General features: G+C 41.4%; 1 protein-coding gene across 3 annotated transcripts in view; it reads right to left on the bottom strand.

Moving 5' to 3' along the window:
- Positions 1-18364, bottom strand: part of LOC143293842 (nostrin-like) — a 113274-nt gene that overhangs the window by 77814 nt on the left and 17096 nt on the right. Inside the window, exons 2-5 of one of the 3 annotated variants that reach the window (XM_076605127.1) lie at positions 12049-12418; positions 11672-11737; positions 11136-11295; positions 4776-4861 (exon numbers count right to left, since the gene is read on the bottom strand). In XM_076605127.1, coding sequence (XP_076461242.1) covers positions 4776-4861; positions 11136-11204 — 155 coding nt within the window. In that variant the 5' untranslated portion in view covers positions 11205-11295; positions 11672-11737; positions 12049-12418. Of the gene's footprint in view, positions 1-4775; positions 4862-6925; positions 7101-11135; positions 11296-11671; positions 11738-12048; positions 12419-18364 lie in introns of all 3 variants that reach the window. The other 2 variants (XM_076605126.1, XM_076605128.1) reach the window with 2 other exon arrangements.

Here is an 18364-nt window from a genome sequence, read left to right as displayed (position 1 = left end):
TTCATTTCAGATATGTCTTTTGTGAGGCGTTCTGAACATATGAAATAGTCTACAACGCTGCTACCTTGTTGTATGTGGCATGTATATTTTCCTTCTAAATCACCTAGGGTCCTTCCGTTTCGAATAAGCAGATCATTGCTTATGCAGACATCGATTAGTTTGCGACCAAGCTTGTGAACAGTTTGGTCCATCGAGCATCTGTCGTTTACTCTATCAGTATATCCAGGGTAAGACGACAGGTAGGTATTATCATCGTTGTCTGTGTTAATATAATCAGTAACCATTCCTGTCCTTGCATTGAAATCACCACATAAGATAATATTGCCTTTTGTAGTAAAATGTTCAATGTCACTTTCCAACCTATCCCATATCTGGGGTGAATGTAGTTTACCGAAAGATGATGTTACTGGTGGTATATAGCAACAGCCGATATATGTGTCGTTTTCCTTTTCAGCTGCGTTTGGTATATGGATCCATACAAGATTGCAGTTGCTTTGCGGTAAAAATTGTATGTGTTCTCTTAGTTCATCTCTAACAAAGACAGATATTCCTCCTGAAGACTTACAAGCCTTTTTATGTTTTTCTCGATAATAATGGATTCCTGGAGCAAAATTTGGAATAAATATTTCCTTTGTGCTTTCATAATTTAAGTGAGTTTCTTCCAAGAATACAATATCATATGATTGTAATTTGTTGATGAATTGGTAGTCTTTCAGTTTATTCACGCGAATACCATCTACTGTTTCTATGAAACCTTTGATATTCCATGAAAGAATGTTGATACGACTTTTACCTATGTCTACAGTTTATGTGAAATGCTCTATTGCCCGGTGGATCTACTTATATGTCCGCGTACATTCTATTGATCAAAGTACGTATTGTGTAGTCTGTCATAATAAGACCATCCGGAGCAGGCTGAACGTCGTGAATATGGATGATAGCTGTATCCATCGTCGTTCTCACGGGAGGAGCGTCGTATGCCGGGGAAGTAGCCATGTTCACCGTCACCCTCCTCGAACGCTGAGCACCGTCTTCCTGTGAGGTGGTGGAAGTTATCGTTGTCCTCATGGCATGAGGGGTAGTGGCGTCGGTTGTATCTGTCAGACCAACCTCTCCTTGGCCTGTTCCGTGGATACTGATATTCTGTCTGTCCGTCAAAGTGAGGAAATGTGCTGAGTTCAGGTGTATTGTTGAAGTGTCTCTCTGCTCGACGGTGTCTGTTGTCGCTCCGATTATTTCTCTTACGAATGTCGGTGTAGCTGTTGTAGTTTCTGCTGCCATATGTGTCCTTGTGCATGTAAGTTTTGTTTCTGCTGTTTCTATGCTGAGCGTCCTGAAGTCGTATGTTGGTTTGTTCTTGTGTGAACGCCTTTTGGTAACGATCCTGTAGCTGTCGTGGTTGTCCTCTTCTGTTGTCATGTACAGGTCTGTACTGACGTCATGGCCGTGTCTTTCCTGTCGGCTTCTCCCACAGCGTGTTATCAAGGTGTCGACCGATATTGGCTGCCAGGAGACCAGCACCTCTTGTGTTAGGGTGTACCTCATCTTTCATGTGATAATCTGCACACAGGTTGTCATGACCCACGAAAGAGATGTTGTCCAGTTCATGAAGCTTTGTCTACAGCAAGGCGTTGAACAAGTCTATTCTGCGCCTTAGCTCTTTCTGACGGGTGGTTGTGGCCCTGCTGATAATGATCTTGCTGCTTGCTTTCATTTCTCTTCTTATTTGCTGAACAGCTGAGGTCAGTTTATTGCTGGCTGCTTCTGCGTCGAGATTTCTTAAGTCATTTACACCCACATGTATGAGGACGGCGTCAGGACTGTCGGACGTGGTGTCAAAAGTGCACTGTTCTGCAGTGGGTGTCTTCTTCATCATCACATTCAGTCCATATGAATGACCGAGCCGCTTGGGGTCTACACCACTGAGTACTGAATCATGCAGTACAAGAACACGTGGCAAGTCTGAGATGGTTTGATGTGTGTGTGTGTGCGTGTGTGTGTGTAAATAAAGAAATGATGGAGTGTCTGGTTGTATGTCAGTGCAGGCTTATGCATGCTGCTGTTTATTGTTTCAAATTGTGTTACAAGCCAGTTTTTACATTCTACAGTGCATCTGAATATGTTTTACATGGAAAGGTGCTATATAAATGAAATTATTATTATCATTATCATGATTATCATTATTGTTATGATGTGTCTTCATGTCACTGTCAGTCTTGTAAATACTCTCCTCTCCATTCCATCATGTCTTCATTTTCCTTCCTCTCTGTCTTTCTCCTCCCCATCACATATGAATGTGTGGACATGTCTGTATCTCTAAGTGTAGGGTGATGTGTATGCATGTGCGAGCATGGGTAAAAAGTGTGTAAATGCAGCTCTGTATGTGTTTGAGTGTGTGTGTGGGGGGGGGGGGGAGGGAGGATTGGGGGGGGGGGGGAGTGGGAGTGATGTGCATGCACATATTTGTGTCACTCTGTGTGTGTGTGTGTGTGTGTGTGTGTGTGTACACATGCATGCAAGTGATATAATCTATGTATATCAGTACCAACACGAACATACATATGCACACATATACATTATATAAGCATGTCCATCCTCCATGGACTACAAGTACAAGTGATCTGGCCATCCCGTTGAGATGGTTTGATGTTTTTTTGTTGTTGTTTTTTTTGTTTGTTTGTTTTTGTTTTTCTATCAACTGAAAGCTAGGGCCTCCACTACAAGGGATGTTGGTGGGTTGTTGCTGTTTTTGTATGTTTAGTGATACACATATCAACTACACTGACAGCAATACTCAGACAAGGACAGACACAAACTTAAGTAATAATTGATTTAGTATCATTATTGAATTCAGATAAATAAATACAATACACATTGCAAAAACAATTACCATTCTGTCTATCTCTATTCCAGTGTGGGTCATCAGGCATGAACAACAGAGTATGAAAATATGAATCAATAGCGCTGCACTGCAAACGGTCCCTCAATCTCGCTGCGTCAGGCTTACTTGCCTGCCCATCTGTTCACCTGTTCTGTCCCTCGATATCCTGCCAGGCTATGCTAGCTGCCTGTCTGTTCGCCTGTCTGTCCCTCAAAGTTCCCAAGTCTAATCAGAGAGCATTCTGTCCTTTGGGGCAGACTCCTGAGATGGAGAATCTCTCTGTTCAGATAACAAAAGCCCTATTGTGGTGTCAGCTTTCACACCAGACATGATGCCTTTTAACACAGCCATGAACTGCCAGCACACTGAGTCAGAACAGTGCTTGTACTGATGTGAACTACTTCAGTCTGTAGCAAGTAGACTTTCATTTCAGATGTACATTGCAAGTTTTTTGTAAGAGGCTAAGAGACTAGCTGCCTTCCTGCCTGGCTGGCTGGCATACTGGGTGGTTGGTTAGTTGGTTGGTTGGCAGTTTGGTTGGTCGGTTAATCTTAACTGAATGTATGTGGTTGTGTCATATCTGCTGAATTTATATCAACAGATATTTCACAAAACAAGGGTACAGTCAGGTTGGGGTTTTTTTGGGGGGAAACTTGTCTGTCAAATTTTCCTGGGATCTTAGATAACTGGCTATGTCACTTACTCTGTAACAAGTGTGTGTGCTTGACATCATGCTCATCTGTCTTGCGTTCAGTGCACATGTTACAGCAATAAAATTCACACACACACACACACACACACACACACACACACACACACACACGCACGCACACGCACAAACACACACACACACACACTGTGACACACACACACACACACACACACACACACACACACACATGCTTGCGCACACACATGCACGCAGTTATATAAGTTGGGAATCTGAATCAGCGCTAGCTTTATGTGGCTCCAGGGCTTCACTCTCACTTACATACACTACACACTATAGACCACAGATAGACAAACATATATGTACACTGCATGTACAAGGCATTCCTGACAGTAACAGGGCATAGAGTTGAAAGACCAGAATCTGGGACAATTTTTTTCTACACCAATAATGAATGAGGAGGAGGATAATGATGATGCTATTCGGGTCAAGTTTAGGTTTGGGGCCACTTCTTTTCACATCAAATTCATGGCATCAACCAGGCCAGGTGGAAGAGATACAGACACCTACAGAGTTGGACAGGAAATTGCAGCAGCACTCCAAAAGACACATCCATGAAGTGGATGACATATGACTGTATGGTCTCCAACTTCGCATTTGCTCATAATACCACATGCCACTGTGGACAAGAGCCAGCCATGTGCAGAAAAACCCAACCTCTGCTGGGAACTGAACTCCCATCCTCCAAATCGTCGGTTTGTGATGCAGTTTGTCATAGCTGTTGGCTACTACATAACCTGATCTTGTCAACATCTCAGCAGAAACTGAAAATTATCAAATACTGGTGACTGCATTCATAATAGTAGCAGAACCAGACATTATCATGGGGAAAAAACAGTATGTGTAGTGAAAACAGAAAAAAACAGCACACAAAGCAAACAATAGATAAAGAAGATGGATATATGAGGATAGAAATGGAAGAGGAAGAACAGAAAAAGAGGAGAAGATCAGCTATAACTCAGTAACACCATACACCAGTAAAGAAGAAAACGAAGACAGGCATGATGGTCGACAACAATATAAAGATACACACAAAAGCAACAGAAAAATCAGTAACAAGCACAAGCACAAGGATAAGATGATGATAATCTAATCAAGTTCACAGGTGAAGAAAGAGACGGAAAGAACTAGAAGGTCAATCCATATATATCATAACTGTCTGACCTTTCCTGCAGCATGGAAGCCACCTCCTTGCTGAACTCACTGCCCTGCTTGATGAACTTCCGTAGGTCTTCAAAGCCATCATAACCCTGGAACACGCACACTGTCAGTCAGTCACTCCTTGTCACACTGTTTCATCACTATAATCATGCCAGTTTCAGTTTATTCTTGGTGTGCTTAACAGAGCTTGTGTCGTGTATAAAATTCATATAACCCACCCCCACCTCACATCTCTCTCTCTCTCTCTCTCTCTCTACACACACACACACACACACACCACAAAAGCATGCATGAATATATATGAAATTTTAAAAAAAAAAACAACTAAAAAGACAGTAAGGGTTGAAGTAAGTCACTGATCATGAACACAGCATGTTTTACTTGTAGTGATGTTCAGAACAGCAGCCATAGAAATGCTCCCCGCCCCAGCATCACACCTGACAAATTGTGCAGAACTGCATACAATTTTTTTCGCCAATAATAGGTTGTTTTTTCTTAACAGGACTAAATATATAGTAAATCATGCGCAACAACTCACACACATAAACAAAAAGCATTTTATACAGCTAAAATGCAATCAAAGAATAAAGAAAGACTTTCAAACAATAAAAAGGGGAGGTCAGACATTGCAAACTATAAAATGTCAACACAGACATAAAATATATGCTAAATAGATATTTGTGACTTGGACTTAAGGTAGAAAGATCACAGTGTGTATATGAAAGATGGCCAAATATTGTCATCATAGTCATTGTCTTAGTAGAAGTTGTGATCATAGTGGTATAAGGACTGGCTTGAGTGTAAACTTTGCAGCTTATAATACTTGTATATTATATATATTCCTCTTTGACATCGTGTGCACTACATGTGCAATCCTACCAGTGCTATCCAAGAGATTTTTTCAATCTTGTTCTGTAAATATTTACCAGTGGCTTTAAGTTTCAAAAATTACCAACTTCAGTGCTGAAAGAATGTTTACGTTTGTAAATTTGACAACTAAGTTTACCTCTTGATTCCTAGTTTTCTCATCATAATGTGTTCATGTGTACCTTAGGAGTTACATTTTGGCTTTTTTTCCTATTATATTCATGAAGTATGCGCAATTATCCAGTACTCTTAGCGATAACTAAACAGCAAAAAATTCACTGTGGAATGCAAGGGGCCAAAACATGATTCCTGCAGACAAGTATGACATCTGAAAATTACGACATGCATTATCAATGATTCAATCCATTGTGGGGTACTCAACGTCACCTCATGCAAAATAATAAAATTAAAAAAACAACTCAAAACTCAAAAACAGAGCATTACACAACAGAGCAGAAAGCAGGAAATATATCCAGATCATGTTGCCTGCTGTAGCACTCGCCAGATCTCATGCAGGAATCCAAAGTACCAAAGACAGAGCTTTAACATGGAAGCAAGCTGAAACTCCAGTGGAACTATGACACTTCCACAAGTGCTCTGACCTTATGTAGAAAGCCCCAAAACAATGACGGCACCAGAACATGGAAACAAGCAGAAACTTCCAGCAGAATGATGATGATGCCCACACAGGTATTCTGATCTCATGCAGGAAACTCCAAAATCAAATGCAGAAGCAAGCAAAAAATTCAACCAGACTCATGATTCTGAGAGGTACCTCATGATGGGTGCAATAGCTAAATGGTTAAAGCAATGGGCGTGCAATCTGAGGGTCCTAGGTCCAGTTCCTGTATTGGCACATGGTACTGACTATAGGTTAATGGTGGAGATTTTTCTGATCTCCAAGGTCAGCATATATGTAGACCTGCTAGTGCCTTACTCCCCTGCATGTATACACATGCAAACAATCAAATATGCACACTAAAGATACTGTGATCCATCTCAGCATTTGGTGGATTATGGAAACATCAACCTTTCCAACACTCGCACCCCAAAAAGTGAGTACGGCTGCCTGTTTGACAAGGTAAAAATGGTCATACAAATCCACTTGCAGATCAAAACAAGCAAACAAGGGTGTTGGGGACCACAAATGCAAAAAAAAAAAAAAGAAAAAAAAAGAGAGATGGGGAGAGGTAACCCACAGGGGAACTGAACACTAACAGATGGCAGGCAGCTCCACACATTGACCAACCCATGCTACACAACACGCTGCCCTGAGGAACAGAGACCTGCGCAAGACGGCTCATTGGTAAGGGCAGTGGCGTCATCTGCTGGAGGGCATGCTGTACCAGGTGCGGCATGACGTCTGACAGGCTGCGCAGTGCACGACGACTGCGGCTCCTGGGATGCTGACGATGACCACTGCTGCTGCCCACTGCCGAGTGGCTCATGACCTTGACCCTACTGAGGTTATCAAAGCAACTTGCCTGACCATGATATACTGTAAATACCTCTAAACAGTCAGTCGGTCCAGACACTCATGCCCAATGTCTGCACCTTGAAGTAAGGCTTGTTTCACTTTCAGTGTTCACTTGGTTGCCCTTTCTCAGAACTAACTGTCTGCTTCTTCAGCATAGTGCTTTACTAAGCCTTTTTCCAGAGTTCACTTTCTCACTTCACAGCCTCCATACACTTTCCAGCGTTTGACAGAGTTATCAAAAGCAGGAATGTCTTTTCTTTTTTCTTTCAGCCACAGTCAGCCCCTGCCAGATCCAACACTGGGTCTCTGGAATGTGGTCCATTATTATCAAATCTGTCAAGAGAAAGGTCAAAGTGTCAGATGTCCAAGTATGGCAAACTTTCACACTCCTGTCTGTTTTGGGGTTTTTTTGTTTTTTGTTTTGTTTTGTTTTTTGAAGAACTTAGATCTTAAGCCACCAGTGCATATGTTGCAAAACAAATTTTAAGTTTGATTTTCAAAATTTTTCCTCAGGTGATGAAAAGATTGAAACACTAGCTCCATGAGTGGTACATCAACTTAAAACCAGAGTCAGTCTCTCTCTCTCTCTCTCTCTCTCTCTCTCTCTCTCTCATACATAAACACATCACACAACTACCTACAAAAGTCCTGCTGCATTTCATACATTTTCTTAATCAACTTGCACTTAGTTCTCATTCACTACATCATTCCACTTCTTTGGATGATGTGCATGTTTACACACAACACGAGTCTCTGTAATAACCCTGTATTTGAGTCGTTCGAGTCAATGTATCTCTCTCCACATAGTGTGCATGTGTGTATGTGTGTGTGCACACATATATATATATGTGTGTGTGTGTTTTGCATGTGTGCATATATGGGCGTGGGCGTGGGTGTAACGCATATTTTATGCTTCTTTTTTTTAATAATTCAATGATATATTTGCAATCTGTATTAATCTCTTCTTATATATAGAGATCATTTTCTTGTGTGTTTTAATGTGCTGATATATGCTATTATCATATTATGTGCTATTGTATGCATGTATTTTTTCTTGGGAGGCGCCAAGAGCCCATTAGATGGAGAGAGTGTGCCATATAAGTGAGAGACAGACAGACAGACAGACAGACAGAGATAGACAAACAGACAGACAGACAGAGACACAGACACTGACACAGACACAGAGAGAGAGAGATTTCAGATGATTTATTCATCTAAGGCCATAGCCCCATATGAACAGGGGGCGATAACAGAGATTAACATGCGTCACTACAACTATGTAAACACAATAAGCATAACCAGATGCCAAAACAATAATATTAGGATACTAGTGTTTCTCTCAGCTGAAGTGCTCGAAATAAATACATTGCTAAACTGTATATTGTTTCATTATCAATCAATGACATCAATAAACATAATCTAAACAGACATGGATGTGTATAATATTTCTTCAGGATGAATTTAACTTGAAGGTCTGTTAGGGCTGGGCACTTCAAAACAAAATGAACTTCATCCTCTCTGGATTCCTCGCACAGAGGACATAATAGTTCTGAATTATTCACGGTTTTATAACGATATCTGTGCACTTTTATATCAGAAATACCAAATCTAAATCTAGTTAGAGTACATCACAGGTGTCTGTTCACGTTACACAAAAGGTATCTCCTCACTGTATGATTAACCTTCGCCGGACGGTGCTACTGACTATACACGGAAGACGGTGTGGGTCCGTGTGGACCCATGTCCCTCAAAGAGGGAAAATCATGTTCACCCTTCCACAGACGGTGTGGGTCCATGTGGACCCATGGCCGTCATTGAAGGAAATTTTGTGTTCATCCCTCCGAAGACGGTGTGGGTCTAGGTGGACCCATGTCTATAAAGAGGGTTATTTTAATCCGATTTTGGCGAAGTTCTCAAAATACTGCTCCATCCTGCAACAATGGCGGACAGTGGTGCTTATGCTTCCATCACAGCAGAATTTGTGTTAGTATGTGTGTGTTTGTGTGTGTGTGTGTGTGTGTGTGTGTGTGTAAACTGTATGTGTATGTGTTGCATGTCTGTATGTGTGACACAAAGGAATGTTACCTGAAATGCAGACTATATTTCTAAGGCAATTAGGCTTCAAGCAGCAAGAAAAAAGAAACATAAAAATACAAGCAAGATCAAAACATCAAGAACACCAAGCAGTAGTAAGAAACACAAAATTAAAAAAAAAAAAGAACTCAACAAGCAAGAATCATGTTAGGTCATGACATTGTGTAAGAACCAAATACCGTATCTTTACTGCATTTGGGATAGCTGAAGAACATGTATGCATTTTAGAATTCTCATGATCTGACAAGTTCAGCGTTTTTACTTTGAGCACGCACAGGAAGGGCAAAGAATTTGCATGTGGTCGGGACAAACATGCTGACTGCATTTCTGGCACCTCTGTCTCACTTTTCGATCAGCCTTCCATGAGCAGAAAAAGCAGCGTGCTTTCTTGCGCTGTATGGGGGCAGCTTCACTTTATGTTCCAGGATCAGAACTGGCTTGCCTCTTGTGCAATGTGCTGTCAGCTTCACCTGATCCTACTGTCTCAGACTTGTCTTGCCTGACCGTTTTTGCTCTTGGCATTTTGTGCCCTTCTGACTCAAGCTCAATCCTCTTGATTGAATTTTTCATCAGATCAAGAGTGCCCCGGTGCATGTTTGTGTGCATGAGATGGCACTTCATGTGTGGCAACATCAGGCTTTTACTGATGCATTGGATGAATGCACTCCGTGCATCTTTCTTTGCAAGAGAATCATCTTCAAATTTGATTGACCAGACACAGCGTGCAGCCACTGTAGCAAGACCAATGATGCTGGCAAACATGACAAATGGCCAGCGTTTGGAAATTCTTTATGAGGTATAAGCATGGGCAAGCTTATCCAGAGAGTCTACGGCCCCCTTTGTCTCATTGTAAAAAAGAACAATCTCAGGCTTCTGCTTGGGGGCCCCTGGCTTCACCATCCCTTCGTCATGCATTGAGCTGAGGAGAATGGTGTTCTTCCTTCTCTTCCCCTGGTAATTAACAAGGGTGACAGTCTTATTGTAAGCAAACTCACTGCCGTGAAGTGGGAGGTTTCTGTTGCTTTTGAAAGGGTAGGGTAGAAACCTTTTGTTGGATCTGACTGTCCCTACGACTGTCAGGCCATTGTTTTGACAGCCCTCGGCCAAAGCCAAATCTGTGAAATAATTATCACATGTAATATTTCTTCCACTCTTGAAGAATGGAGTTGCCAGCTGAAGGGCAATGTTCCTTCCAAGATTCACCTGTCTGTCCTGGCCAAGGGGCCGGCCAAGGTATGGAATTCCCAAGAGAGGGAAATTATTGGCTGAGTCAGCAACCCTGAACACCTTTATGCCATAGCGATTGGGCTTGCTGGGTAGGTATTGGATGAAACTGCACCTGCCTCTAAAAGGCACAAGCTGCTCATCCACAGTTAGAAGGGGCCCAGCAATTTAATAGGTACTAAGGTTTTTGTTGAATTCGTCCCAAACGTCTCTGAAAGGGGCAAATGAATCTTTTGCTCTTCTGTTTGATCTTGTCGATTTGTCATCAAATCTCAGACAACACATGAGGATTTTGAATCTGTCCCTACTCATGGCTGCTCTTACAAGACTGACCCCGTATTCCTGATCCCAAATTTTGCTGGTGGAAAGCATGTTCTGCTTTTTGACCCCCCAAAAAAGCAACACGCCAATCAAGGCCTCAATCTCAACATCGTCACAATCTTGCCATTTTTCCTGGTACTGATTTTGTCCATACAAATTTGTGAAACGGACAGTGTCTTTAATGATTTTGTCTGAAATAAACAGTTTGTATGTATCATACGGATCATGCACATTTTGGGTTCCAGGGACCTGACTAGGGGGACGCTTGAAAATGTTCTTAGACGGCGTCTTTCTTTTTCCGGTCACTGGAACTTTGCTCCATCTTGTTTCGTCCTTTGCTGTATATGTGTTGGAATCTGGTGGCACTTCTTGCTCCTCACCTGACTGAGAAAAGACTTCTTCTTCATCTTTTTTGAAATCTGGTTCATCATCACTAGGGGACTCCGCATCAGGCTCAGGTGGAAGAAATTCTTCGTCACTAGTCATCGCCACTTTCTTGTTCGTGGTCCTGGGAACTGGCAATCCGTGTTCTTTGCTCATCTGGGGTAACCAAAAAAAAGAAGAGAAAGGTACAATATAGTCAGATATGATTCCATAAATTTGCAGTTATGTTTTACACACACACACACACACGCACACACACACACACGCACACACACACACACGCACACCCTGTCATCGAAAAAACCCAGGCAACATTGTAAGCATTCGCAACTAAAAATGACAAGCAACAAAAATGCAGACACATGTAAGCACTTGTAAACAATTAACCCATAAACACTAGAGCACCAAAACAGAGAGAGAGAGAAAGAGAAAGTCCCCCCCCCCCCCCCCCTTTGTCTCTCCAGACACATACGTAGACTACAGGCAAACATACACACATACGACAATCGAAAGTGAAAGTAGGCATTCATACCAAAATCTTCTTCTGCCTCTGCTCCACAGTCCTCAGCCAATGCCTGCCTGGTCTCTGTTGGCAAATCTGGGGATAGGAAAGCAAAACAGTGGGTTTCATTGGTTTTTATAAAGCACATACGTTAATCCCCCTATCCACTCCTCTATCGGCACCTGTGAACGCATGAACTACTGCATGAGTACACCTCTGTGATTGTATATTACGTTATTGATTAGTTTTGGCTAACTTTGAGATGCAACTTAAACTGAGACAGAGACAGATACAAACCACAGATACAAGCCATTTCTGCACTCCCCAACCCCCCAACCCCCCAACCTTATTTCCCCTAATAAATATCAAGTGGTTTAAATTCTAACTCAAAATGTTGATATACTCACCAAAATTATGGTCTTCCTCTGCGTCAGCACAGGTGACAAGGGCTTCAAAAATGTTAGGTCTGTCCATGACGGTATCAGAGTGACTGTCCAGCCTCCATGAGAGATACTCGTAGCAAGGAGAGAACGTGGGAAAAACCCGCCGCTTCCTCAGAACTTGTTACTTTCAGAAGTGCCAGTATCGGTTTCAGTTTCTCTCTCCAGCATGCAAAGAGGGGGTCCTACAGACCTCCCCATTGTCGCCCTCTGTAGCCAAGGATTACAATTTTCCTTCTTTGCGAGCCATGGGTCCACACGGACCCACGCCGTTTGCGGAAGGGTAAACACAGTTTTCTTTCTTTGCGAGCCATGGGTCCACACAGACCCACGCCGTCTGCAGAGGGGTAAACACAGTTTTCTTTCTTTGCGAGCCATGAGGTCCACACAGACCCACACCGTCATCAGTGACTAGTTAAAATGTCACCTGTAATTACTTTTTGAAATTTTGACCCATATTTTCGAAATTTTAGGACAAGGAGGGGATTTGTGTGTTTGGAGCATATCTAAAATTTCATTGAAAAACATCTATAAATATACGAGATATCGGCATTTAAAGACCCTTCTGGGTCCACATGGACCCACACCGTCCGGCGAAGGTTAAACATATACATTCTATACATACTAAACCTTTCACTTGAACGAATGTGGCTTTTCCACTCTTGCCACCTACAGTCGATCAATCTTTGGCGAAACATTTGTAGAAATCTATTTTCACCACCTACTCCTTGACACTCCCATGCATACCCAAATCCAAGCTCATACAAACACATTCGTACATTTGACACCCAATTTCGTTCGCCTCTTTGGTCTAGATCATGTAACATATTGTATGATTTGCATGGCAGTCTATGAATATTCATTTTCAGTAATTTTAACCAATAGCGAATGCATTTAACAGCAGAATTTACATAAATTAGGTATCTATCAGTTTCTCCATAAACTAAATCATTTGGTGTTCTCATGTCAACCCCTAAATACTTTTTAAGACCAAATAAGTGAACAGATTTGCAATACATGGCAGCATTCCTATCAAGTCCCCACAATTCTGAGCCGTATTGTACCATAGGTTGTATCTGAGAGTCAAAATTTTTTATAAAGAGTTCTAGTGAGTTATTATTCAACAAGAACAATTTCTTCGTAACAGACATCAAGGCATTCTTCGCTCTGCTAGATAGATCTCTGCAGGCAGCTACAAAACTCAAACGAGTAGAAAAAAGTATCCCAAGGCATTTATAAACATTAATGACAGGCATAGTAATACCATCATAAACCCATTTTTCCCTTGCAGCCATGTAACCACCTTTCCTGAAGATGATAATGTTGCTTTTATCCAAATTCACCCGTAACTGCAATCGCTTAGCTGAGTTTTTCAAGTTGTTCAACTGCGTTTGTAACCCAACGACTGTCTCTTAAAGCAAAAGTATGTCATCAGCAAGTAATAAAATAAATAATTCTAAGAAATCATTAGTAAATCTAGCGCCGTGTCTTCCTTTATCTATTGCTTCAAGTGCTAATTCATTTATAAACAATGAAAACAGAATCGGACTGCAGACATCTCCCTGTTTAACACCTCTTGTACAACATATATAATAAGTAAGTTTGTTACCACTTCTTATTCTTGTTTTAACAACATTATACATACTCTTTACACAGTTAAAAAGTTTTCCTTTTATCCCATCTTTTGTCAGAATAGGCCACAACATATTTCAATTGTTTGAATCAAACGCCTTTTCGAAGTCAATAAATGCAATGTAAAGCTTATGATTAAGTGATAACTGTTTCTGAATGAAGGCCAAAAGTGTAAACATATGACCAATTGTTGAGTATCCTCTTTTAAATCCTGCCTGGTGTTCTCCAGTTATGTTATAGCATTCTACATATTCCTGAAGTCTTCGGTTAATAATCATACTATATACTCTAAAATTCTTGGTATTATTTACATCACCTTTTTTATAAAGTGGCACGGTAACAGATTCACACCAGTTTTCTGGAAATACGCCCTTGTCAAATAAAGCATTAAAAAATTTTACAAAGAATTCTACAATCTTTTCACAAGGAATTTTCAAAAATTCCCCAATGATGCCATCAGGACCTGCAGCTTTTCGATTTTTGACTCACTTGTGTAAACAAAGTGAGTATGTTTTAACCCGGTGTTCGGTTGTCTGTCTGTGTGTGTGTGTCTGTCTGTCTGTGTGTCTGTGGTAAACTTTAACATTGCCATTTTCTCTGCAAATACTTTGTCAGTTGACACCAAATTTGGCATAAAAATAGGAAAAATTCAGTTCTTTCCAGTCATCTTGTTTAAAACAATATTGCATCTCTGGGATGGGCACAAAAAAAAATAAAAAAGAAGCCAAATTATATGCAAACTGGATTTACTGTTTGTTTTTTTGGTTTTTTTGTTTGTTTGTTTTTCTCTAAACTTGGCACTTTGATCTGATATTCCTACACAACAAGAGTAGTCATTTTTATCATTTTTTTTGTTCAAACAGGAACTTCTTTTGCTTAGCATGGAAGTTATGTTTATTTTGCATGTCTTTGGTGCAGATAGTAAAAAAGGGAAATTAATCTGTAATTAATGCAAGGGGGCTTAATTTGCTTTAAACTGATCTTTCTCATCTTAAACATTACATTTTGAAATTATACTCAATACATAAAAAGCTTGTGTGTTTTACTCTCAGTGTACAGGCTTTCACTATGTTCATTCGCCCATGTGGTCTTTTTCGGAAAATACTAAAATCAATACGACGAGTGGACATAATATATCTATTGGCTGAGCCCTGAAGGCCATGGGCAAAAATCAATTGCGTACACATATTTATACATATTCAAAGCACGTGCTCATATTCTTCGCGAACGCAAACGATGCCATTTTGTTTCAAGTTGTTGACCTGCCCGTTCAATCCTATATTCAATTGACAATACACGATGACATGTGATGGAAAGTTGGAGAAGGAGACTGTTACATATTTATTCAGAGAAAGATTTGTGAACACCTCATCACTTACTGGATTATGCCCCAAACTGCCATCAAAATATCCACAGAATCAGTCGGAATTCACAGTGAAAAATAATAAACCATGAGAGTTAATACCCTTGAATTGATGAAACGTAAAAACTTCCAGTCTTGACTCTTCTCAAAATGAAGTCCTTTTCACTTCACACGACGTTTAGAAGTACTTGTACTTGGCTCTACATGTTATTAGTTTAACAAAATACTCAATTTTCATATCAACTTTAAAACTATAAAACTAGAATGAACATAAAAGAGAAATTGAATCGACCGAGTCAACCGCGGGTGTAACTAAACTTGTACATCTATCTAGATCCAGAGAAAACGCCTAAATGTTGCAGTGTGATTGCGGCGATAGCCATGTCTCCTTTACCGTGGACTTAAAAAGAATTTTTAATTGCCCTTAAAGATTTTTTGAATGCCCAAGATACACCAGAATAATATGATTTAAGCAGCGTTCTCACTGCGAATACCACAATCGATTTATCGCCCTTTAAAAAAGCATGTTTAAATATTATATTTTTGAACATCAGCTAAGGAGTCACGATAGTGTAATGGGTAAGACAGTTTCTTCTCACCCGAACACATGGGGTTCGAATCTGCCGTTAGGACTTCTTTTTTTTTTTTTTCTTTTTCTTTTAACCCGAAGCTTTATAATGACAAATACAGAACACATTTTAACGATTAGATTTTTTTTTTTTAAGTGTACCACAAGTGAGTCTTGAAGGCCTTGCCTCTCTTGTTTATTTTTCTAAGAGCTACTTCAAGAGAAATTGAACGATTCATAGCTTCAGTGTCCTCTGCTGGTAAATTGTGGTCATCGTTATCTTGTGGCATATCTTTATCAAGTAAGACTTTACAGTATTGAAACCAATCATGTACAGATATATTATTTTCAGGTTGTTTCTTTTTAAACGATATTTTATTCAAACATTCCCAAAATTGTTTTTGGTCATCAATGGAAGCAATTAGCCCATCCAACACATCTTTATTATACTGTTGGGGGTTTTTTTTGTTGTTGTTTTTTTTGTTTGGTTGGTTGTTTTTTTTTACTCACTTGTGTAAACAAGGTGAGTATGTTTTAACCCGGTTTTCGGTTGTCTGTGTGTGTGTGTGTGTGTCTGTGTGTCCATGGTAGACTATAATATTGCCATTTTCTCTGCAAATACTTTGTCAGTTGACACCAAATTTGGCATAAAAATAGGAAAAATTCAGTTCTTTCCAGTCATTTGGTTTAAAACAATATTGCACCTCTGGGATCGGCACAAAAAAATGTAAAAAAGAAGCCAAATCATATGCAAACTGAATTTACTGGGGGGTTTTTTGTTTTGTTTTTTTTAAATTCTCTAAACTTGGCACTTTGATCTGATATTCTGACACAACAACAAGAGCAGTCATTTTGATCATTTTTTGTTCAAACAGGAACTTCTTTTGCTAAGCATGGAAGTTATATTTATTTTGCATGTCTTTGGTGCAGATAGTAAAAAAGGGAAATTAATCTGTGGTGGTGGTGGTGGTGTGTCCATCGAGATCGATGATGACAATCGTTGTCATCCAGCTGGGGGATGGGGGGAGGATGGTGGTGGGGTGGGGGGGAAGATGCTCATGAATCTATCTGTGAATGCGCAGATGGCTGAATAGTCCAATCTGCGCACGAAATGTTCGCTGACAGTTGGGGCAGACAAAGACAGGCATATCATTGTCAGGGAGCTTGTTTGCCCGTGACTTTCTGGCCTGCCTCTTCTGAACAGCTGCAGCAGTCCTGTTGGCCTCACACAACTTGGCGCCTTTGTGCACAGCAGCGCACCATTTGTCACAGTCCACTGCAGATTCCTCCCAGGAGTCAGGGTTGATTCAAACGCTTTCAGAGAGACTTTCAGAGTATCTCTGAAGCGCTTCTTCTGACCTCCGTGTGATCTCTTCCCTTGTTGCAGCTCGCCATAGAAGAGCCTTTTGGGCAGCCGATGGTCTGGCATGCGCGCCACGTGTCCAGCCCAGCGAAGCTGGGACTGCATCAGGATGGTGAAGATGCTGGGAAGGGTGGCTTTTGCGAGCACGTCTGTGTCTGGGGTCCTGTCTTGCCACTTGATGTTCAGTAGCTTCCTGAGGCATGTTGTGTGGAAGTGGTTCAGCTTCTTGGCATGTCGTTGGTACACTGTCCAAGTTTCGCAGGCATACAGTAGTGTGGGGAGAACTACTGTTCTGTAGACCTTTGGCTTGGTCTCAAGACTAATGCCTCTTCTGTTCCAGACATTTGCATTGAGTCTACCAAAAGTTGCGCTTGCTCTTGCAATCCTGATGTTCACTTCATCGTCGATGGTCGCATTTCTTGACAGTGTGCTGCCAAGGTATGTGAACCACTCCACCGCACTGAGTCTCTGACCGTTGACTGTGATGTTGGGCTCAACATAGAGTTTCCCTGGGGCTGGCTGATGGAGAACTTCACTTTTCCTCGTGCTGATGGTAAGGCCGAAGTTTCTGCTGGCAGTGGCAAACTTATCGACGCTGAGTTGCATGTCAGCTTCAGATCCAGCGTTGAGGGCACAATCATCAGCAAACAAAAAGTCTCTGATGATGTCTGCCATGACCTTCGTTTTTGCTTGAAGCCTTCTGAGGTTAAACAACTTGCCATCTGTTCGGTACTTTAGGCCGATTCCAACATCGCCATCTCTGAAGGCATCAGTAAGCATTGCAGAGAACATGAGGCTGAACAGTGTTGGAGCCAGGACGCAGCCTTGCTTGACACCATTTGTGACAGCAAAAGGAGCAGATGTTTCGCCATTGTCCTTGACTCGAGCCTGCATGCCTTCATGGAATTGGCTGACCAAGGAAACAAATTTCCGAGGGCATCCGTACTTGGCCATGATCTTCCACAGTCCCTCTCTACTCACGGTGTCGAAGGCCTTAGTGAGGTCGACATAGGTGAACAGAAGATCAGCATTTTGCTCCTGACATTTCTCTTGCAGCTGCCTTGCAGCAAACACCATGTCGGTGGTTCCGCGCTCTTTCCGGAATCCACATTGGCTCTCAGGCAAATGACCTTGGTCAAGGTGTGCTGTGAGGCGGTTTAATAGGATCCTGGCAAGTATCTTGCCTGCGATGGAGAGCAAGGAAATGCCCCGATGGTTATCACAGGCTTGCCGGTTCCCCTTTCGCTTGTACAAGTGAATGATAGATGCATCTTTGAAATCCTGGGGGACCGTCTCTTCTTTCCACATGAGTGAGTACAGCTGATGGAGCTTCTCAGTCAGCACAGTGCCTCCATCC

Source organism: Babylonia areolata, chromosome 19, assembly GCF_041734735.1.
Source record: "Babylonia areolata isolate BAREFJ2019XMU chromosome 19, ASM4173473v1, whole genome shotgun sequence".
Lineage (NCBI taxonomy): Eukaryota > Metazoa > Mollusca > Gastropoda > Neogastropoda > Buccinidae > Babylonia > Babylonia areolata.
This window is presented reverse-complemented; position numbering and strand designations above follow the sequence as displayed.